This window comes from Crinia signifera, chromosome 12 (genome assembly GCF_055691185.1).
Source record: "Crinia signifera chromosome 12, ASM5569118v1, whole genome shotgun sequence".
Lineage (NCBI taxonomy): Eukaryota > Metazoa > Chordata > Amphibia > Anura > Myobatrachidae > Crinia > Crinia signifera.
The window spans coordinates 26450066-26464166 of NC_139228.1; the positions used below are offsets into that span (position 1 = coordinate 26450066).

The window sequence follows — 14101 nt, forward strand, 5'->3', positions numbered from 1 at the left end:
AAAACATGCGACCGCACAGGTGACAACCAGACTAGAGATGTGTCGTTCGCGAACGATCCGGTTCTTTTGAACGGATCCATCAAGGGAACGAGCGAGCCGCCGATCCCAAAATGGTGATCCGGATCGGTTTCGCTTAGCATTACATACAATACAATGCACATTGCATTGCTTGAGCTCAGCACTGCCCCCTTTGGCAGCTGAGATATTTTCTTCTAATTGGCTGCTTGTGCTGCTGCTGCTGTTGCTGTGTCACGTGCAGATCTAGATTCTTCTGAATCTGGAAGCCCTGAGGGAGGTCTGGTGACTACACATCAACACACAGCAGACTAAGCAGAGCAGAGGCATTGGCACTGGCAGGCATTTCAAGATTGCTTCACCTGAGTTCACCAGTAGTATCACAGAAAGGTGTGTAGTAGAAGTATGAACACACAGACACACAGACATAAATTAGGCAGTGCACATGTGTTTTTTTTTTTTTACTAGATCTCTGTTTGCTGGGCTGTGTAGTACATTTAACTTTAATTTGGAGGGGGAGGGGGCCTTCTTTTAACTTTCATTTGGGGGGGGGGGGGAGGGGGGGCTCGGCAATGAGCAAATTTAGTCTCCCTTGGCAACGAGCAAATTAATACCCCTTTTACACCGCTGCAAAACCCCGGGTCTTCAGCGGGTCAGACCCCTGTCAGCGGCAGTGTAAATGGGACACGCCGTGTCCCTTTACACGGGACTTCTACCCAGGTCCTGGGAACTGGATTGTTCGTCAGACAAGCGTTGGTCAGACAGTCACTAGGTCGACATGCAGAAAGGTCGACATGGGAAAAGGTTGACATGGGAAAAGGTAGACATGGACGTTAGGATGACATGAGGAAGGTCATAAGGTCGACATGGGGTTTTCGCTGTTTTTTGACCCGAATGTCAACACAGTTGACATGGACACAGTTGGAAGTGAGAATCGGACCCTCGCATCGCTCGCAATGCTTTGGGCACAGTGTCTCACTTCGCTCGCCACACTATTATAATCTCACTCCATGCCCTAGTGGAAGGTAGGGCATGAAATACCGCCTGTCGGCACATGTCGGCTCAAAAAACAGTGAAAATCCCCATGTCGACCTTATGACCTGTCGACCTTCCTCATGTTGACCTATAACCATGTCGATCTTGTTCCACGTCGACCTTTCAGCATGTCGATCTAGTGTTGTTGACCTAATGTCGACCTAGATCAGTCGACCAAACGACTATCTATGTTAAGTGCACCACCTAGGTCAGGGTTAGAGAACCTTTGGCCCCAGCTGTTGTTGGACTACACATCCCAGCATTCCCTGCAACAGTGTTATCATGGCCAAATAGCAAATTGTAGCAGGGCATGCTGGGATGTGTAGTCCAACAACAGCTGGAGGGCCAAAGGTTCCCCATCTCTGACCTACGACTTTGCTCTGTTTCTGGACTTCCCTCTTAACGAATGATTGCTATTACCTGTTCTAAACAGGTAAATGGGTAAGAAAGGTGTTTCCACACAGGTAATAACAATCAAACATGAAGAGGGAAGTCCAGAAACAGAGCATTGTGTCCCTCCTGGAAAGGGTCATGTTGGGAGGTATGGTACACTAACTCAAACCATAAATAACTGTCTTTTTTACACAAACTGAGCCGCAGAGCCGCCCAAAGGATCTAGATCTTTTCACTGACCGACCCAGGTCGACCCGGGTCCGCGAAAAGATCCGTTTTGCCCATCTCTAAACCAGACCGTCAGGCTGACTGCGCTAAGTAGATTGATGTATGTGTGACATTTGTTAGTTGGTGTTTTGCGGCTGGCCATTTGGACAGAAGCGACATACATTACTAATAAGGTATAGTATAGGTGCTCCGGCATGGGACATTATAGCTATTAGACAAAAGGGAATATTAACAGCAAAGCATGTGTACTACACTGAAGTGTGACATCGTTCATCGCTGTGCGGAGGAAAGGTCCCGGCACCATTTGAGTGCAGCAGCGGAGTGATATGTGATTATGCTGTTGGTGCTGCGCCCAGAGGTCCTGCAGGATGTCAGTGACAGTATTAAGTTCCTTATATAATACAGCTTCCAGTACGAGGTGGTTGGCGAATAAAATAGTGCGCCTGAAGCAAGGTGAGCACAATGAGCCATGTGAGGGGACGCGGTAGACTTAGTCGGTGCCCGTATCGACATTTGGGACAAAAAGTGAAAAACTCATGTCGACCTTTTTGACTGTCGACCTTCCCATTGTTGACCTAATACTTGTGTCGACCTTTTGACACTGTCGACCTTTTTCAAGTGTCTACCTAAGCCCTGTGGACCTTCAGGGAATGGATCATTCGGTCACCAGCAAGTAGGCCGACAAGCATTAGGTCGACACCACTAGGTCTACATGCAGTAAGGTCACCATGACTTATGGCAGGAATGTTGACAGGGTTATTAGGTCAACATGGGTAAGGTCGACATTGAAAAAGTCAACTTTTTTTTACCCGAATGTCGACTCGGTCAACATAAACACTAAAACGTAGCACCGCGCCCCCTCGCATGGCTCGTCATGCTTCGGGCACACTATTTTATTCTCCCACCACGCCCAAGTGGATGGTAGGGCATGAAAATATGCCTGTTGGCACATGTTGTGTCGACACAAACAAAGAAACGTACCACTGCGTCCAAAACAGTAAAAAAAAAAACATGTCGACTTTTTGACTGTCGACCTAATGACTTTGTCGACCTAACCAATGTCGAACTTAAATCGTGTTGACCTGCTTGTGGACCTACTTGCTGGCGACCCAATGACCATATCCCGGACCTACATGCAGTCGACACTGTGACCCTTACTAATTATATGGACTTAGGTCTCTGTTCTTTTGCCAGGGCCTTTTGTTTGAGTAGTTTATTATGTGCAATGTCATTGGATATATTATTTGTGCAGGAAGGGGGGGGGGGGGGGGCGTCATACGCTTGCACCAGGAGAGGCAGATCCAGAAAGCAGCAGGGATGCAAGTCAGAAGTGCAGGCAGTCAGGACGGTGCACCCACAGAGCCTCTGCCCTAGGTGAGGTGCCCCAATCACCCATACCTATCTACCGCACCGCACCGCTGGTTCTCCAAACTCTGGCCCAACATCTCCTTTAAACTTTCCTGGTATAGCGCTTGATTATAAAGTCACAGCTAAGGGCCACACTACCAATATTAGATGCCTGCCACGGTAAGAGGTAGCGGGGTTGGGTGCACAACGCCCAAGGGGGGAGGCATTGATCTGAGTGATGGGCATGCTGGGTTACCGCCTATGCTTACAAAGAACCCAGAGTTCTCAGTTATTGTTAAACTATAACTTCTGTCAAGGCCTGACATAGGCTGGCAGAACATGCTGGGAGTTGTAGTACAGCACGCGAGGAACATCAGATCATAAAACCCAATCCGTGGCACGCTCACAATGTACAGACAGAACCGAGTGTTGTTGTGTCTTTGTTAAAAGTAAAACATGAATGGAAAAAAATAAAAAAAACTGTTGTTGGCATCCAGGAGTGCGAATTATAGGAGACAATGCGCCACATACAGACGGGCCCATTATTCTCCTAGGGTGGAATGTAGTATTGTATCAATAATGACAGATCTCCCTGCGAGAGAAGAGGAGGAGGGGGATTTCCACTCAGAGCCCTGGCAGGTCTTCCTGTCCTAGGGCGAAACTTCAACCTTGTTCTGCCAAAGAATAGCTATTGCCATATATGATATCCTCCAAACAGCTGGAACTTGTTCTCACTTAGGGCGAGATGTACGAAGCTTCGAAAAGTGATAACGTGGAGAGAGATAAAGTACCATGTTAGAGGCTGGGTTTGAAGAAATGGCAGTTAGAGGCTGGCAAGCCGGTGCTTTATACAGATGGAGACGCTGTCGTCTAGCGGTGGTCTGGCGGTCGGATCGCCAGCTGCCGGAAGGGGACGTGCACACACATCCCCTTCCGTCGGAGCTCACCGTGGGTCCCCGCCACCTCCCAGTCGCTGTCCACCGGTCCCCACCACCTCCCCGCATGCCCCTCCAACCCTTCCCCTCTCCCTGAAGTGGAGACGGGCTAGGTTCCGGTCCCCCGCCACCCGAAAACTGGGACGTCCCAGTCAGATGGAGTGCCTCTCTGCCGGCGATCGCCAGCAGCTGGATTCTGGCGAGCCCGGCCCTGGCTGAGAGGCGCTCCATCTGTATCTCCCCACTTTATCACTTTTTGAAGCTTAGTACATCTGGCCCTTAAGGTGGCCATACACTGGGGCGATTATGCATGCAATTTGGTCACTTTTTAATCGTTTGCAGCGATAATTCTCATAAAAAGAGACTGAAGTCCAATGCGATGTGCGGTCCAGTGTGCATGGCATCGGACGTGCTGCACATAAGATCGATTGCATTGCAGCCAAGCGGGATTGGCTGGGATTGCATATGATACATTGTCTGCAAAGAGAACCTCATACGTTGTATCGGATGTGTTTTTTTGCCATATGGGAGGTTTCCAGGCGACTCAAGGGAGGATCGCGGGCGACTTCTCTGTTCGGAGACGTCACCTAGTGTATGGCCAGCTTCAGAGTGCAAGCTCCTCTGTATAAATATTTAACTCTTTGTTGGATCTCTTGCAAATTCATGTTCCAGAGTAGGTGTATTTTGTTCCGAGGGTTCCGCCTCAGCAATGTGAAATACACCTGCAAAACGTGACAGCAATAGGGCCCTTTAACACCTTTGATTACAGGTCCCCATGGTTTTAAAGGGATTAAAAAATAATCTATTATGGGGCCTGGAGTCTCGCCTCATTTCCCCTGTTTGTCCTGACGTCCTGCCAGAAGCTCGTGGAACGTGTGAAATACTAGCCCCATACTCTGCACTACTTAGCTGGCTTCTTGTTTTATTATTAATGTATAACTCACTGGCAAATTAAACTCCCGTCGGAGGTCTCATTAAACAGAACACAAATCTCTCTGGTGTAGAACTCCCTGGGGGACATGCAGCTCCCCTCCACCCCCCTGCCCAATTGTAATGCACCTGTCTGCTCCCTTAGCAGACACTGTTTCTGTGCTATTTCTTTTCATTGTGCTGTTGTTTTTTTTTTTTTCTTGTCACCCGGCATTGCAGACATGCTTATTTGGGAAACCCTATTTGGCCATCCCTTGTAGTTCTCTCCCCACCTCCACACCTTCCATACAAGGGCTAAGGGGTCCATGGACCCTGCCCTCCCCCTCACCTACTCCATTAATGGCCTCTTTGCTACTCAATGGCCCAGAAGCTACCAAATAAGGACAGGCCGTCTGCCTTTCCCTCTGGAGCTCCCCACTGACACTACATCTTTAGGCAGGGTATAAATTGACAGCTCCTACCCAAGGCAGCACCCAGCCAATTTCAATCACAGCAGCCAGCTCTCTTGTGCTGACCAGGTGAGTACCAGCAGGGACCTGTAGATGGCTTACTGTTTCTTCACCTCCGATGGATTTCAGCAGACTTCGTTTTCCTTGGATTTGTGGAACATAGCTTTGAACAGGATTATCACCCAGTGAAGGTTGAATTTATTGGACCTAGGTCTCTTTTTTTCAACCTTAACAGCTACAATGTGCAACAAGCAGAGGTCATGTTGTTGGAATCAGTAGCAGGCAACTGGGACTTGTGTGCTCTTTGCAGTGATTCCCCTACTGTATATCATGTTATTTTATAGGAGAGGGGGAAGTGTAGGACTAATATATACTAAGCAGCAACTTTTTGTAAGCCGCCTCTTCTTGGCGGTTCTGCGTGCAGGATTTAAAAGGGCAACAGAAAAATGCACAACACTCCTGGTTTTGCATTAAAAATCATTGCCCTTTTAAATCCTACATCCAGAACCACCGGCAAGAGGCGGCTTTTAAAACCCGCTGCTTTGTAAATATGCTCTTAATTACTAAGCAACTTCGTTCCCTACTGGAAACAGCCAATAGAAGCTCTTCCAATTATTGTATTGAGTCTTAGATATACACTTAGATATCTTTTTGATGCATGTTTGTCTGTAAATCAGTTTAAGCCTATTTAAAAAGTGACCTATAGCTTAATTGTTGTCATATATATTAGGGGGACTTTAACTCTTTGCTTGCCAAAAGGGCGTTCTTAACAGAACTGTTAATGCTTTTCGGCTTTGTGTTTCTTCTTGCATCAAAGTGGTTAATAGTTTCAGAAGGGGTCATATGAAACTTGTTTCTGCTGAGAATGTGTAGGGGGGAGAGAAATGGGTACAGTGAGGTTTTGTGTTTAGAAGGACAGCTGTTCCCTGCCATGTGAGAGTAGTGTGATTGGGAGGGAGGAGGCTGAACAAGAATGCTTACATTTCTCATTTACAGTAAAAGTAGACGTTAAAAAAAAAATATATATGTTTAAAAAGTTATATTTTTTCACTTTGATAAGGTCTTCGAATGTATGTAGGAAACAATACAAGCGTAGAAATGTGGGCTTCATTTTTGGCAGTGTGGATGCAATTTTGTTTTTAAATGCAAAGATGGGCAGAGAGATTCTAGTAGTGTTGGGGATATATATATATACATATATATATATATATAATATTATTATGCACTTATTTGTTATAGTCAAGTCGGAGCTTAACGGTAGGAAATAAATCTGGTTACACAATGTCACAAAAATGCTACGATGGATTTTTGTAAATAAGTAAAAAAATCCGCCAATTGTAACTGTAAAGAGATAAATCAAGTAATTGATTTATTTATTACCAGTTTCTTATATAGCGCACACATATTCCGCAGCGCTGTACAGAGTATATTAGAACATGCACATCAGTCCCTGCACCAGTGGAGCTTACAATCTATATTCCCTACCACATGTACACGCACACACAGACAATCTAGGGTTAATTTGTTGGGAGACAATTAGCCTACCAGTATATTTTTGGATTGTGGGAGGATACCAGAGTACCCGGAGGAAACCCACTCAAATACGGGGGGGAATATACAAAATCCGCACATATAGGGCCATGGTGGGCATTGAACCCATGACCTCAGTGCTGTGCGGCAGTAATGCTAACCCTTACACCATCAGTACTGCCCCAAGTAATACCTTCAAAATGTTGCACAATTGTTGGCGCAGGTTCACTGTTTCCCCACTATTTGCAATGAGTTACTTGTAGTTTGGGCTACAGTTTACTTGGTGTATGTTCTCCTATGTTCTCCTGATGAGGGATTACTCTATGCTGTGATCTGTGAAGGGTTAAATATTGTTAACGTTTGAATTTTGTAAACCATTTGCAGACTTAACCTGCCAACATGTGTGACGATGAGGAGACAACCGCATTGGTGTGCGACAACGGCTCAGGGCTGGTGAAGGCTGGGTTTGCTGGGGATGATGCCCCCAGAGCTGTGTTCCCCTCAATCGTCGGTCGCCCCCGTCATCAGGTATAATCTTATTTTCTCAAATACTTCAAACTCATTTCTATGCAACTGGCCTCCCTTGACATTTTCTTACAAGTTGGTTACCATCACACAGTTTTTGGGGGAATTTAAAAGCCAGCGATAAAATGATACATCCAAAGCGGGTAACACAAAGAGTCCAAAAAAAGTAATCCCTCCATAGAGTTGTTGACTAGCGTGCAGATAAAGTGTACTGCAACCGATATCTAATTCGCAGCTTGGTGATAACAAGTCTCTGCCTGTACTTGTGTAAACCGTTCCTTGTATTCTACTACTAGAAGATAAATATAGTACGGACCCAGGCTCTGTCCGGCAACATTCAGTGATAAGAGGAGCCGGTTATTAATAGGCAGCTTAGAGCCTGCTCACATTCTCCTGTCCCACTCTGCGCTGGGTGAGATCGTCCTTGTTATACAGTCCCCCGCTGGCAGCCGGTGAATGGTTCTGCCATAGCTGAAATAGTAGCAGAAGCATCACTAACATCCAAATACTCATGAGGGGAAGCTGGGCATATTAGAACTAAGCTCTGCCAACAGCCCATTAGTATCGTTTGATGGGAAATCCTGCCAAGTCCTCCAATGGGAATTTATGTGGACCATTGACACCAGGACCATAGTATTAAGGAACTGGGCAGCTTATAGGGGCAAATGTAACTTATACCGGCTGAGTCATCATCTTGTCACCTTGAGTAGTAGGTCACGGTAACTTTGATCCAGAGCTATAAACACTATATAAAAAGACTTGACAGTTATATTGATACGTATCTCCGCAGAACCCAGGGCCACAATTCTGTTTACTAGCTCAGCTGATTTGTTTGCTATGATGTATGAACGCTGCTCACTTCCACACAGGTGACTTATGTTTTCTATGTTATTGTACAATAGGGCGTCATGGTCGGTATGGGTCAGAAGGACTCCTACGTAGGTGATGAAGCTCAGAGCAAGAGAGGTATCTTGACCCTGAAGTACCCAATTGAGCACGGTATCATCACCAACTGGGATGACATGGAAAAGATCTGGCATCACACCTTCTACAATGAGCTCCGTGTAGCCCCAGAGGAGCACCCCACCCTGCTCACTGAGGCCCCACTGAACCCCAAGGCCAACAGGGAGAAGATGACACAAATCATGTTTGAGACCTTCAACGTCCCAGCTATGTATGTTGCCATCCAGGCTGTCCTGTCCCTGTACGCTTCCGGTCGTACCACAGGTGAGACCAAAGACTAGAACTCTACATATTGTACGAGTAAGGCCGGTCAACTCAGAAGACTTAATGAACAGTGGTGGATTTCCCAATAGGCATATGAGGCATCTGCCTAGGGGTGACACTTGCAAGGGGGGCGGGTGCAGCACAACATGCTTCCATACAAGGGAGCCCTGCTAGGCCATTGGTCAGATGATACTTTTTGGGGGTTTGTCCTTACAACTCATTTTTAGATTTTGTAACTGGCAGGGGATTAAGGTGGGCACCAGATGAACCACTGACAGTCAGTATTCCGATGGTCGTTTCTCTGACATCGGAATCCCAACTGTCAGGGGCCCAGCAGTCAGAGTCCCGACTTACACAGGCTTTTTAACTCATGGGGGTCCACGGCCACCATAGAGGGAGCATATAATAGGTGACACTCGCAGCTCACCACCGAGCCCGCATCATGGTGAGTCCCCCTGCCGGGCTCCTGACAGTTGGGATTCGGATTTTCGAGAAATCAGAGTCTGAATCCAGACTGTCAGAAACTCATACCATACCCACTGAGTTTGGGGTTGTTTTGGCAGTCTGAAAGCATCAAAACAGGCCACCAAAATGAAAGGCGCAGTCATGTGATCGGGTGCGACTAATAATGTCCCTGGTGGTGACTTGTTCCCTAAATTCATCCATGCTAATGACCAATAGGTGTGATTCTTTCCATTCCTTTAAGTGACAGTCACTTGAATCAGCTTTTGAAACCACTTTATGACATATGCAGTAGTTCAACATGAACAATAAATGCATATTTGTTTCCACAGTTATAAATACACATTATCTGATACTAGCCCACATACATTGGAAATACATTAATAGTATAATCATTTTTAAAACTAGCTTCCAATAATACATCAAAGTCAAATTACTGTAAATCATCCCAAGTTCAAGCAGAATAGACGTGAGCCCTAATCTTCTTACACTGGTGACACAGATATTTAGTCTCCGAATCCAGCCTATTTAGTGATACTGAAATACTGGCTTATATTAACCAGAATAGAACGTCGGAGGGGAGGGGGGAGCAGAACGCGGTGTCCCTCCTCTGCTTGTGCAGGAACATCTGTCCGTTATATAAAATACAGAGGTGGCACGGAGCGCCCTGCAATTCTGTGTGGGCTTTCTTGCAAAAGAAATCCTTAGAGCTGGTAAGAAGTAAAAGTAGCTGAGAGTGTAATAATCCCCCCTGTAAGCAGTCTGCGGGCTGCCCTTGCTCACTGCCAGTCTTCGTACGTAGCAGGGATGTCTCGGAGCTCCTGGGACAGAGCAGTTGTGTACTTACATAGTGTATTATATTCTAGATTATGCACAGAACTCAGCTTAACACATCCTATTGTGTCTACGCCATTGTCAACCGGCCAGCTCTGCGCCCATTGTAACAAGATCTCTTTCATAGGTTCATGGCCATGCATGTATACTACTAGTGATCTATGAACAATCAAACACATCCAGAGAATGTTTCACATCGCGTTTCTCATCCATTCATTGTGATTCCCAGGTATCGTTCTGGACTCCGGCGATGGTGTCACCCACAACGTCCCCATCTATGAAGGGTATGCTCTCCCCCATGCCATCATGCGCCTGGACCTGGCTGGCAGAGACCTCACCGATTACCTCATGAAGATCTTGACTGAGCGTGGCTACTCTTTCGTGACCACAGGCAAGTTTAAAAGAACGGTTCCCGGCTTGGGAGAACGTCTGAGCTGTAGGGGCCTAGTCTTCACAAGTGCTTACTGTCATCGCTATGTCAGGTTATGCAAAAATGACAGCAGCTATGACACGGGGAGATGAGAAGCCTACTGTGTAAGTTTTTATGCCTGGGGGACGTTGATCTACAGCAGCAGTCACAGGACTGACACGGCTTTGTGAGCCGTACAGTACGTGCACCATGTGATTCGCAGTCATTTGTAGCAACGGTGCATATCTTATATTACACGTACAAGCAGAACTCATGTCAGCCAGAGGCACAGTTGGTGCTTTCCCTTCCCAAGAGACAGTCAACTTAGTTTCTTGCACTGAGATTGCCGCTTTCCTTCAAGAGGACAGAGTTATAAATACCCAAAGTTCTAAGTAACCTCTTGATATAAAGATAAGGCAGATAGATGAGAACTTCCTAATAGGACGTGTCTGAGTAAGGTATTTAAACTGCGCCACGGAGATCTGAAACTTTATTTAAACTTTCCCATCTTTCTCAACTCTACAGCTGAACGTGAAATTGTCCGTGACATCAAGGAGAAGCTGTGCTATGTGGCTCTGGACTTCGAGAATGAGATGGCAACTGCTGCTTCCTCATCCTCCCTGGAGAAGAGCTACGAGTTGCCCGACGGCCAGGTCATCACCATTGGAAATGAGCGTTTCCGTTGCCCTGAGACCCTGTTCCAGCCTTCCTTCATTGGTGAGTGATACATCGAAACACTTTGTGCTTCAGTGCTTTTTAAGTGACCGCCATTTAAATCAACACTATACCGACACATACAGTAGTACACCCAGAATCCATGGGCACTAAATTGGGGGCAGCAACCAACCCCCCTCCCCCCACACCTAAAAAAAAAGATCTCTCCAACTGGTTTATGGGTAACCAGATTCTATTATTTTCTAGAACAGGCATGTCCAAACTGTGGCCCTCCAGCTGTTGTGAATCTACAAGTCCCATCATGCCTTGCCATAGTTTTAGCATTCCCTAACAGTAAAACTGTGGCAAGGCATGATGGGACTTGCAGTTTCACAACAGCGGGAGGGCCATAGTTTGGACATGCCTGTTCTAGGAGGTGTTACATAAATAAGTCGATTCTGCTTCGTTACTATGGACAATGGGCCTTATTCGAGTTCACTCTTACACACAAAATCCTTCTTAGATGGACAAAACCATGTGCACTGCAGGGGGGGCAGATGTAACTTGTGCAGATCTAATTAGATTTGGGTCGGGTTTTACTTCAAAGTGAGATCTATATTGCAGTGTTAAAATAAAGCAGCCAGTATTTACCCTGCAAAGAATCACCAAAAAAATCACCAAATCTATTTCTATCTGTACATGTTACATCTGCCCCCCTGCAGTGCACATGGTTTTGTCCATCTAAGAAGGATTTTGTCAGAAAGAGTGAACTCGAATAAGGCCCAATGTCCCATCTTCAATAGAACTCCCATCTTATTAAATTTACTCCCCAAGAGTCCACATAGATCAGCATCAGAAAACATGCATTACACGCGTGTGCCACAGAAGCAGATGTACTTACTCCAGTTTTTAGGTTACAGGCGTCAATGCAGAGCTCCAAAATACACAAACCAAAACTTGTTCAGCTTAGCTCCTTTAATTAATGCAAAAAAGTATAAAAGTATCAGACATAGCTATAGTGTGTGTGGGGAAGGTTATAGCTATGGGACCTCAGAGACTTAGGGGGCCTGGTTCACTTGCACCCAGGACACATTAGTTGTGAACCAAGTAATCTTGCAAACTGCAGTGTGGCATAATATGTAGCAGGGGCAATGTGCTGCATAATTTGAATGGGGGCAATGTGTTGCATAATTTGAACTGGTGTCACTGTGTGGCATAATGTGAACTAGTGCACTGCTATGGAGCAAAAGAGGAATTAGGGCACAACCATGGGGCATAAAATAAGCTAGGGTACAACCACGGGGCATAAAATATGCTAGGGTTCATAAAATTAACAATAGTTGCTCAGGGAGGTGTCTCTAGAAACATTGAGGCAGATGTCCCTTTAAAATGCGGCTAACTGGCCCACAAAGCTCTGGCTAAAGCCCTGAGTGTTGCCATTATATCTTCATTACCAATAGTTAAACAGAGGAGAATGTGCGTCAGCTCCTAATACTGTAAGAATGCTTTCAACCACCGATAGACAAAATCTCTCCAGAGCAATGCTGGATATTGCATTACATACATTAAAAAAATACACTGGTTAAGAATAGATCTATTTTAAAGCGCATGAAAGGACTGCCGTGCCCTGCTCTCCGGCCAACACAAGCCGCTACTCCAACAAAAGACCCTTTTTATTATTTTAAGTCTTAAACACCTGCTTAGTGCTCTGGGCAGTTGCTGTCCATTTGGCAGCTTGTGCTGAATCCAGCCTTGGGCCGTATCAGCACCTGTTCTCCGCAATTACCGTGCCCTCTGCTAACAAATTGTGACTTCTTCCTTCTTGCCAAATGCTAGGTATGGAGTCTGCTGGTATTCATGAAACTACATACAACAGCATTATGAAGTGCGACATTGACATCCGCAAGGACCTGTATGCCAACAACGTCTTATCTGGTGGTACCACCATGTACCCCGGTATTGCTGACCGCATGCAGAAAGAAATCACCGCCTTGGCCCCCAGCACCATGAAGATCAAGGTGAGTCCTGGACCTGGATCCTGATTAATAAGCTTCCAGAGAAAAATAACTGTTGTACTGCAAATGTGCGGAGATGCTACGAGAGGAGACAACTTTAAATAAGTTGTGCTAGATGCGGGGCTGACTCTTCTATTAGGGGCACTGGGATCGAGGTCTGTCTATGACAAAATTAAGGATCTCTAGGATGAAGACCTTGATGTGGAACTTCTAAGATGCAATCTCCATACTTTCACTTGGTGGGCTGGAAAGTGGTTATTGGTGGCAGTGTGAGGCAATAGGTCGAAGTTCTTCCTAGAAGAACATACTCCAGCCCTGGTTAGATGGTGGGTATAATAGTAGTCTGGTAGGTTATAGTACCCCCAGAAGACTATGCCAGACATAAAAGGGACAATCGATTTGTTGCAGTCATTCTTTACAGTATGTCCGTAATTTACGGTTCTGATGAAAGGCAATGCACTCATTTCATGTTTATCACTTTCCCCCTATAGATCATTGCCCCACCTGAGCGTAAGTACTCTGTATGGATCGGTGGCTCCATCCTGGCCTCCCTGTCCACCTTCCAACAGATGTGGATCAGCAAGCAAGAATACGATGAGGCAGGTCCCTCCATTGTGCACAGGAAGTGCTTCTAAGAAGGTTCCCATCTTCCTCCATCAACATTTTACACAGTACCTCCGACTCAAGACATCAAGACGTCAAGACATAGGCAGTCATTGTACAGTTTGTTTACACTCCATCATATTTATTTCTTTATAAATAAAACAATTGCGGTTATTAAGTCAATCAGAGTTCGCCTGCCTTATTTGCTTTGCCCGGGATGTTTTTATTTGTCAATAAAAAGAAACCATCTGCTCTCGGCTTGTCTGTTGTGTATGTGAACGTTTCTTGGAAGCCAAATGAGTAGTGTGTTACATTTTGGTTCACTAACGCGTGACCTGCATAATAAAGTTCTCCTGGATGGCTGACAGGCATTTGCTTTTGGAGGGTAGAGACATCGAGCAAAGCGGAGTTCCGCATGACATTGTCAAGATCAATTACATTTAAACCATTTAAAATAAATGAGAAAAGAATGAACAAGATTTAAAAACTGAAAAAAAAATATTGACATTT

The 14101-nt window shown here is 45.7% G+C and overlaps 1 protein-coding gene across 2 annotated transcripts; it reads left to right on the forward strand.

Moving 5' to 3' along the window:
- The first annotated feature begins 246 nt into the window (after positions 1-246).
- On the forward strand, positions 247-13774 carry ACTC1 (actin alpha cardiac muscle 1). 2 transcript variants are annotated; one of them, XM_083167791.1, is made up of 7 exons: positions 247-405; positions 7247-7390; positions 8290-8614; positions 10140-10301; positions 10845-11036; positions 12810-12991; positions 13480-13774. In XM_083167791.1, exons 2-7 carry the CDS (start codon positions 7262-7264, stop codon positions 13621-13623), a joined length of 1134 nt encoding a protein of 377 aa, XP_083023917.1. In that variant the 5' UTR covers positions 247-405; positions 7247-7261; the 3' UTR covers positions 13624-13774. The 2 variants fall into 2 exon arrangements, with proteins under 2 accessions (XP_083023917.1, XP_083023918.1); XM_083167792.1 differs by lacking the exon at positions 247-405 and adding an exon at positions 5276-5401.
- Positions 13775-14101: the final 327 nt, after the last annotated feature.

What these genes read in the sequence shown, in the direction of transcription:
- ACTC1 (XM_083167791.1), top strand. Translation starts at nt 7,262, where the DNA reads ATGTGTGACGATGAGGAGACAACCGCATTGGTGTGCGACAACGGCTCA. An exon ending in CGCTTCCGGTCGTACCACAG is followed by an intron (nt 8,615 to 10,139) that starts GTGAGACCAAAG and finishes TGTGATTCCCAG; the next exon opens with GTATCGTTCTGGACTCCGGC. An exon ending in GTTCCAGCCTTCCTTCATTG is followed by an intron (nt 11,037 to 12,809) that starts GTGAGTGATACA and finishes GCCAAATGCTAG; the next exon opens with GTATGGAGTCTGCTGGTATT.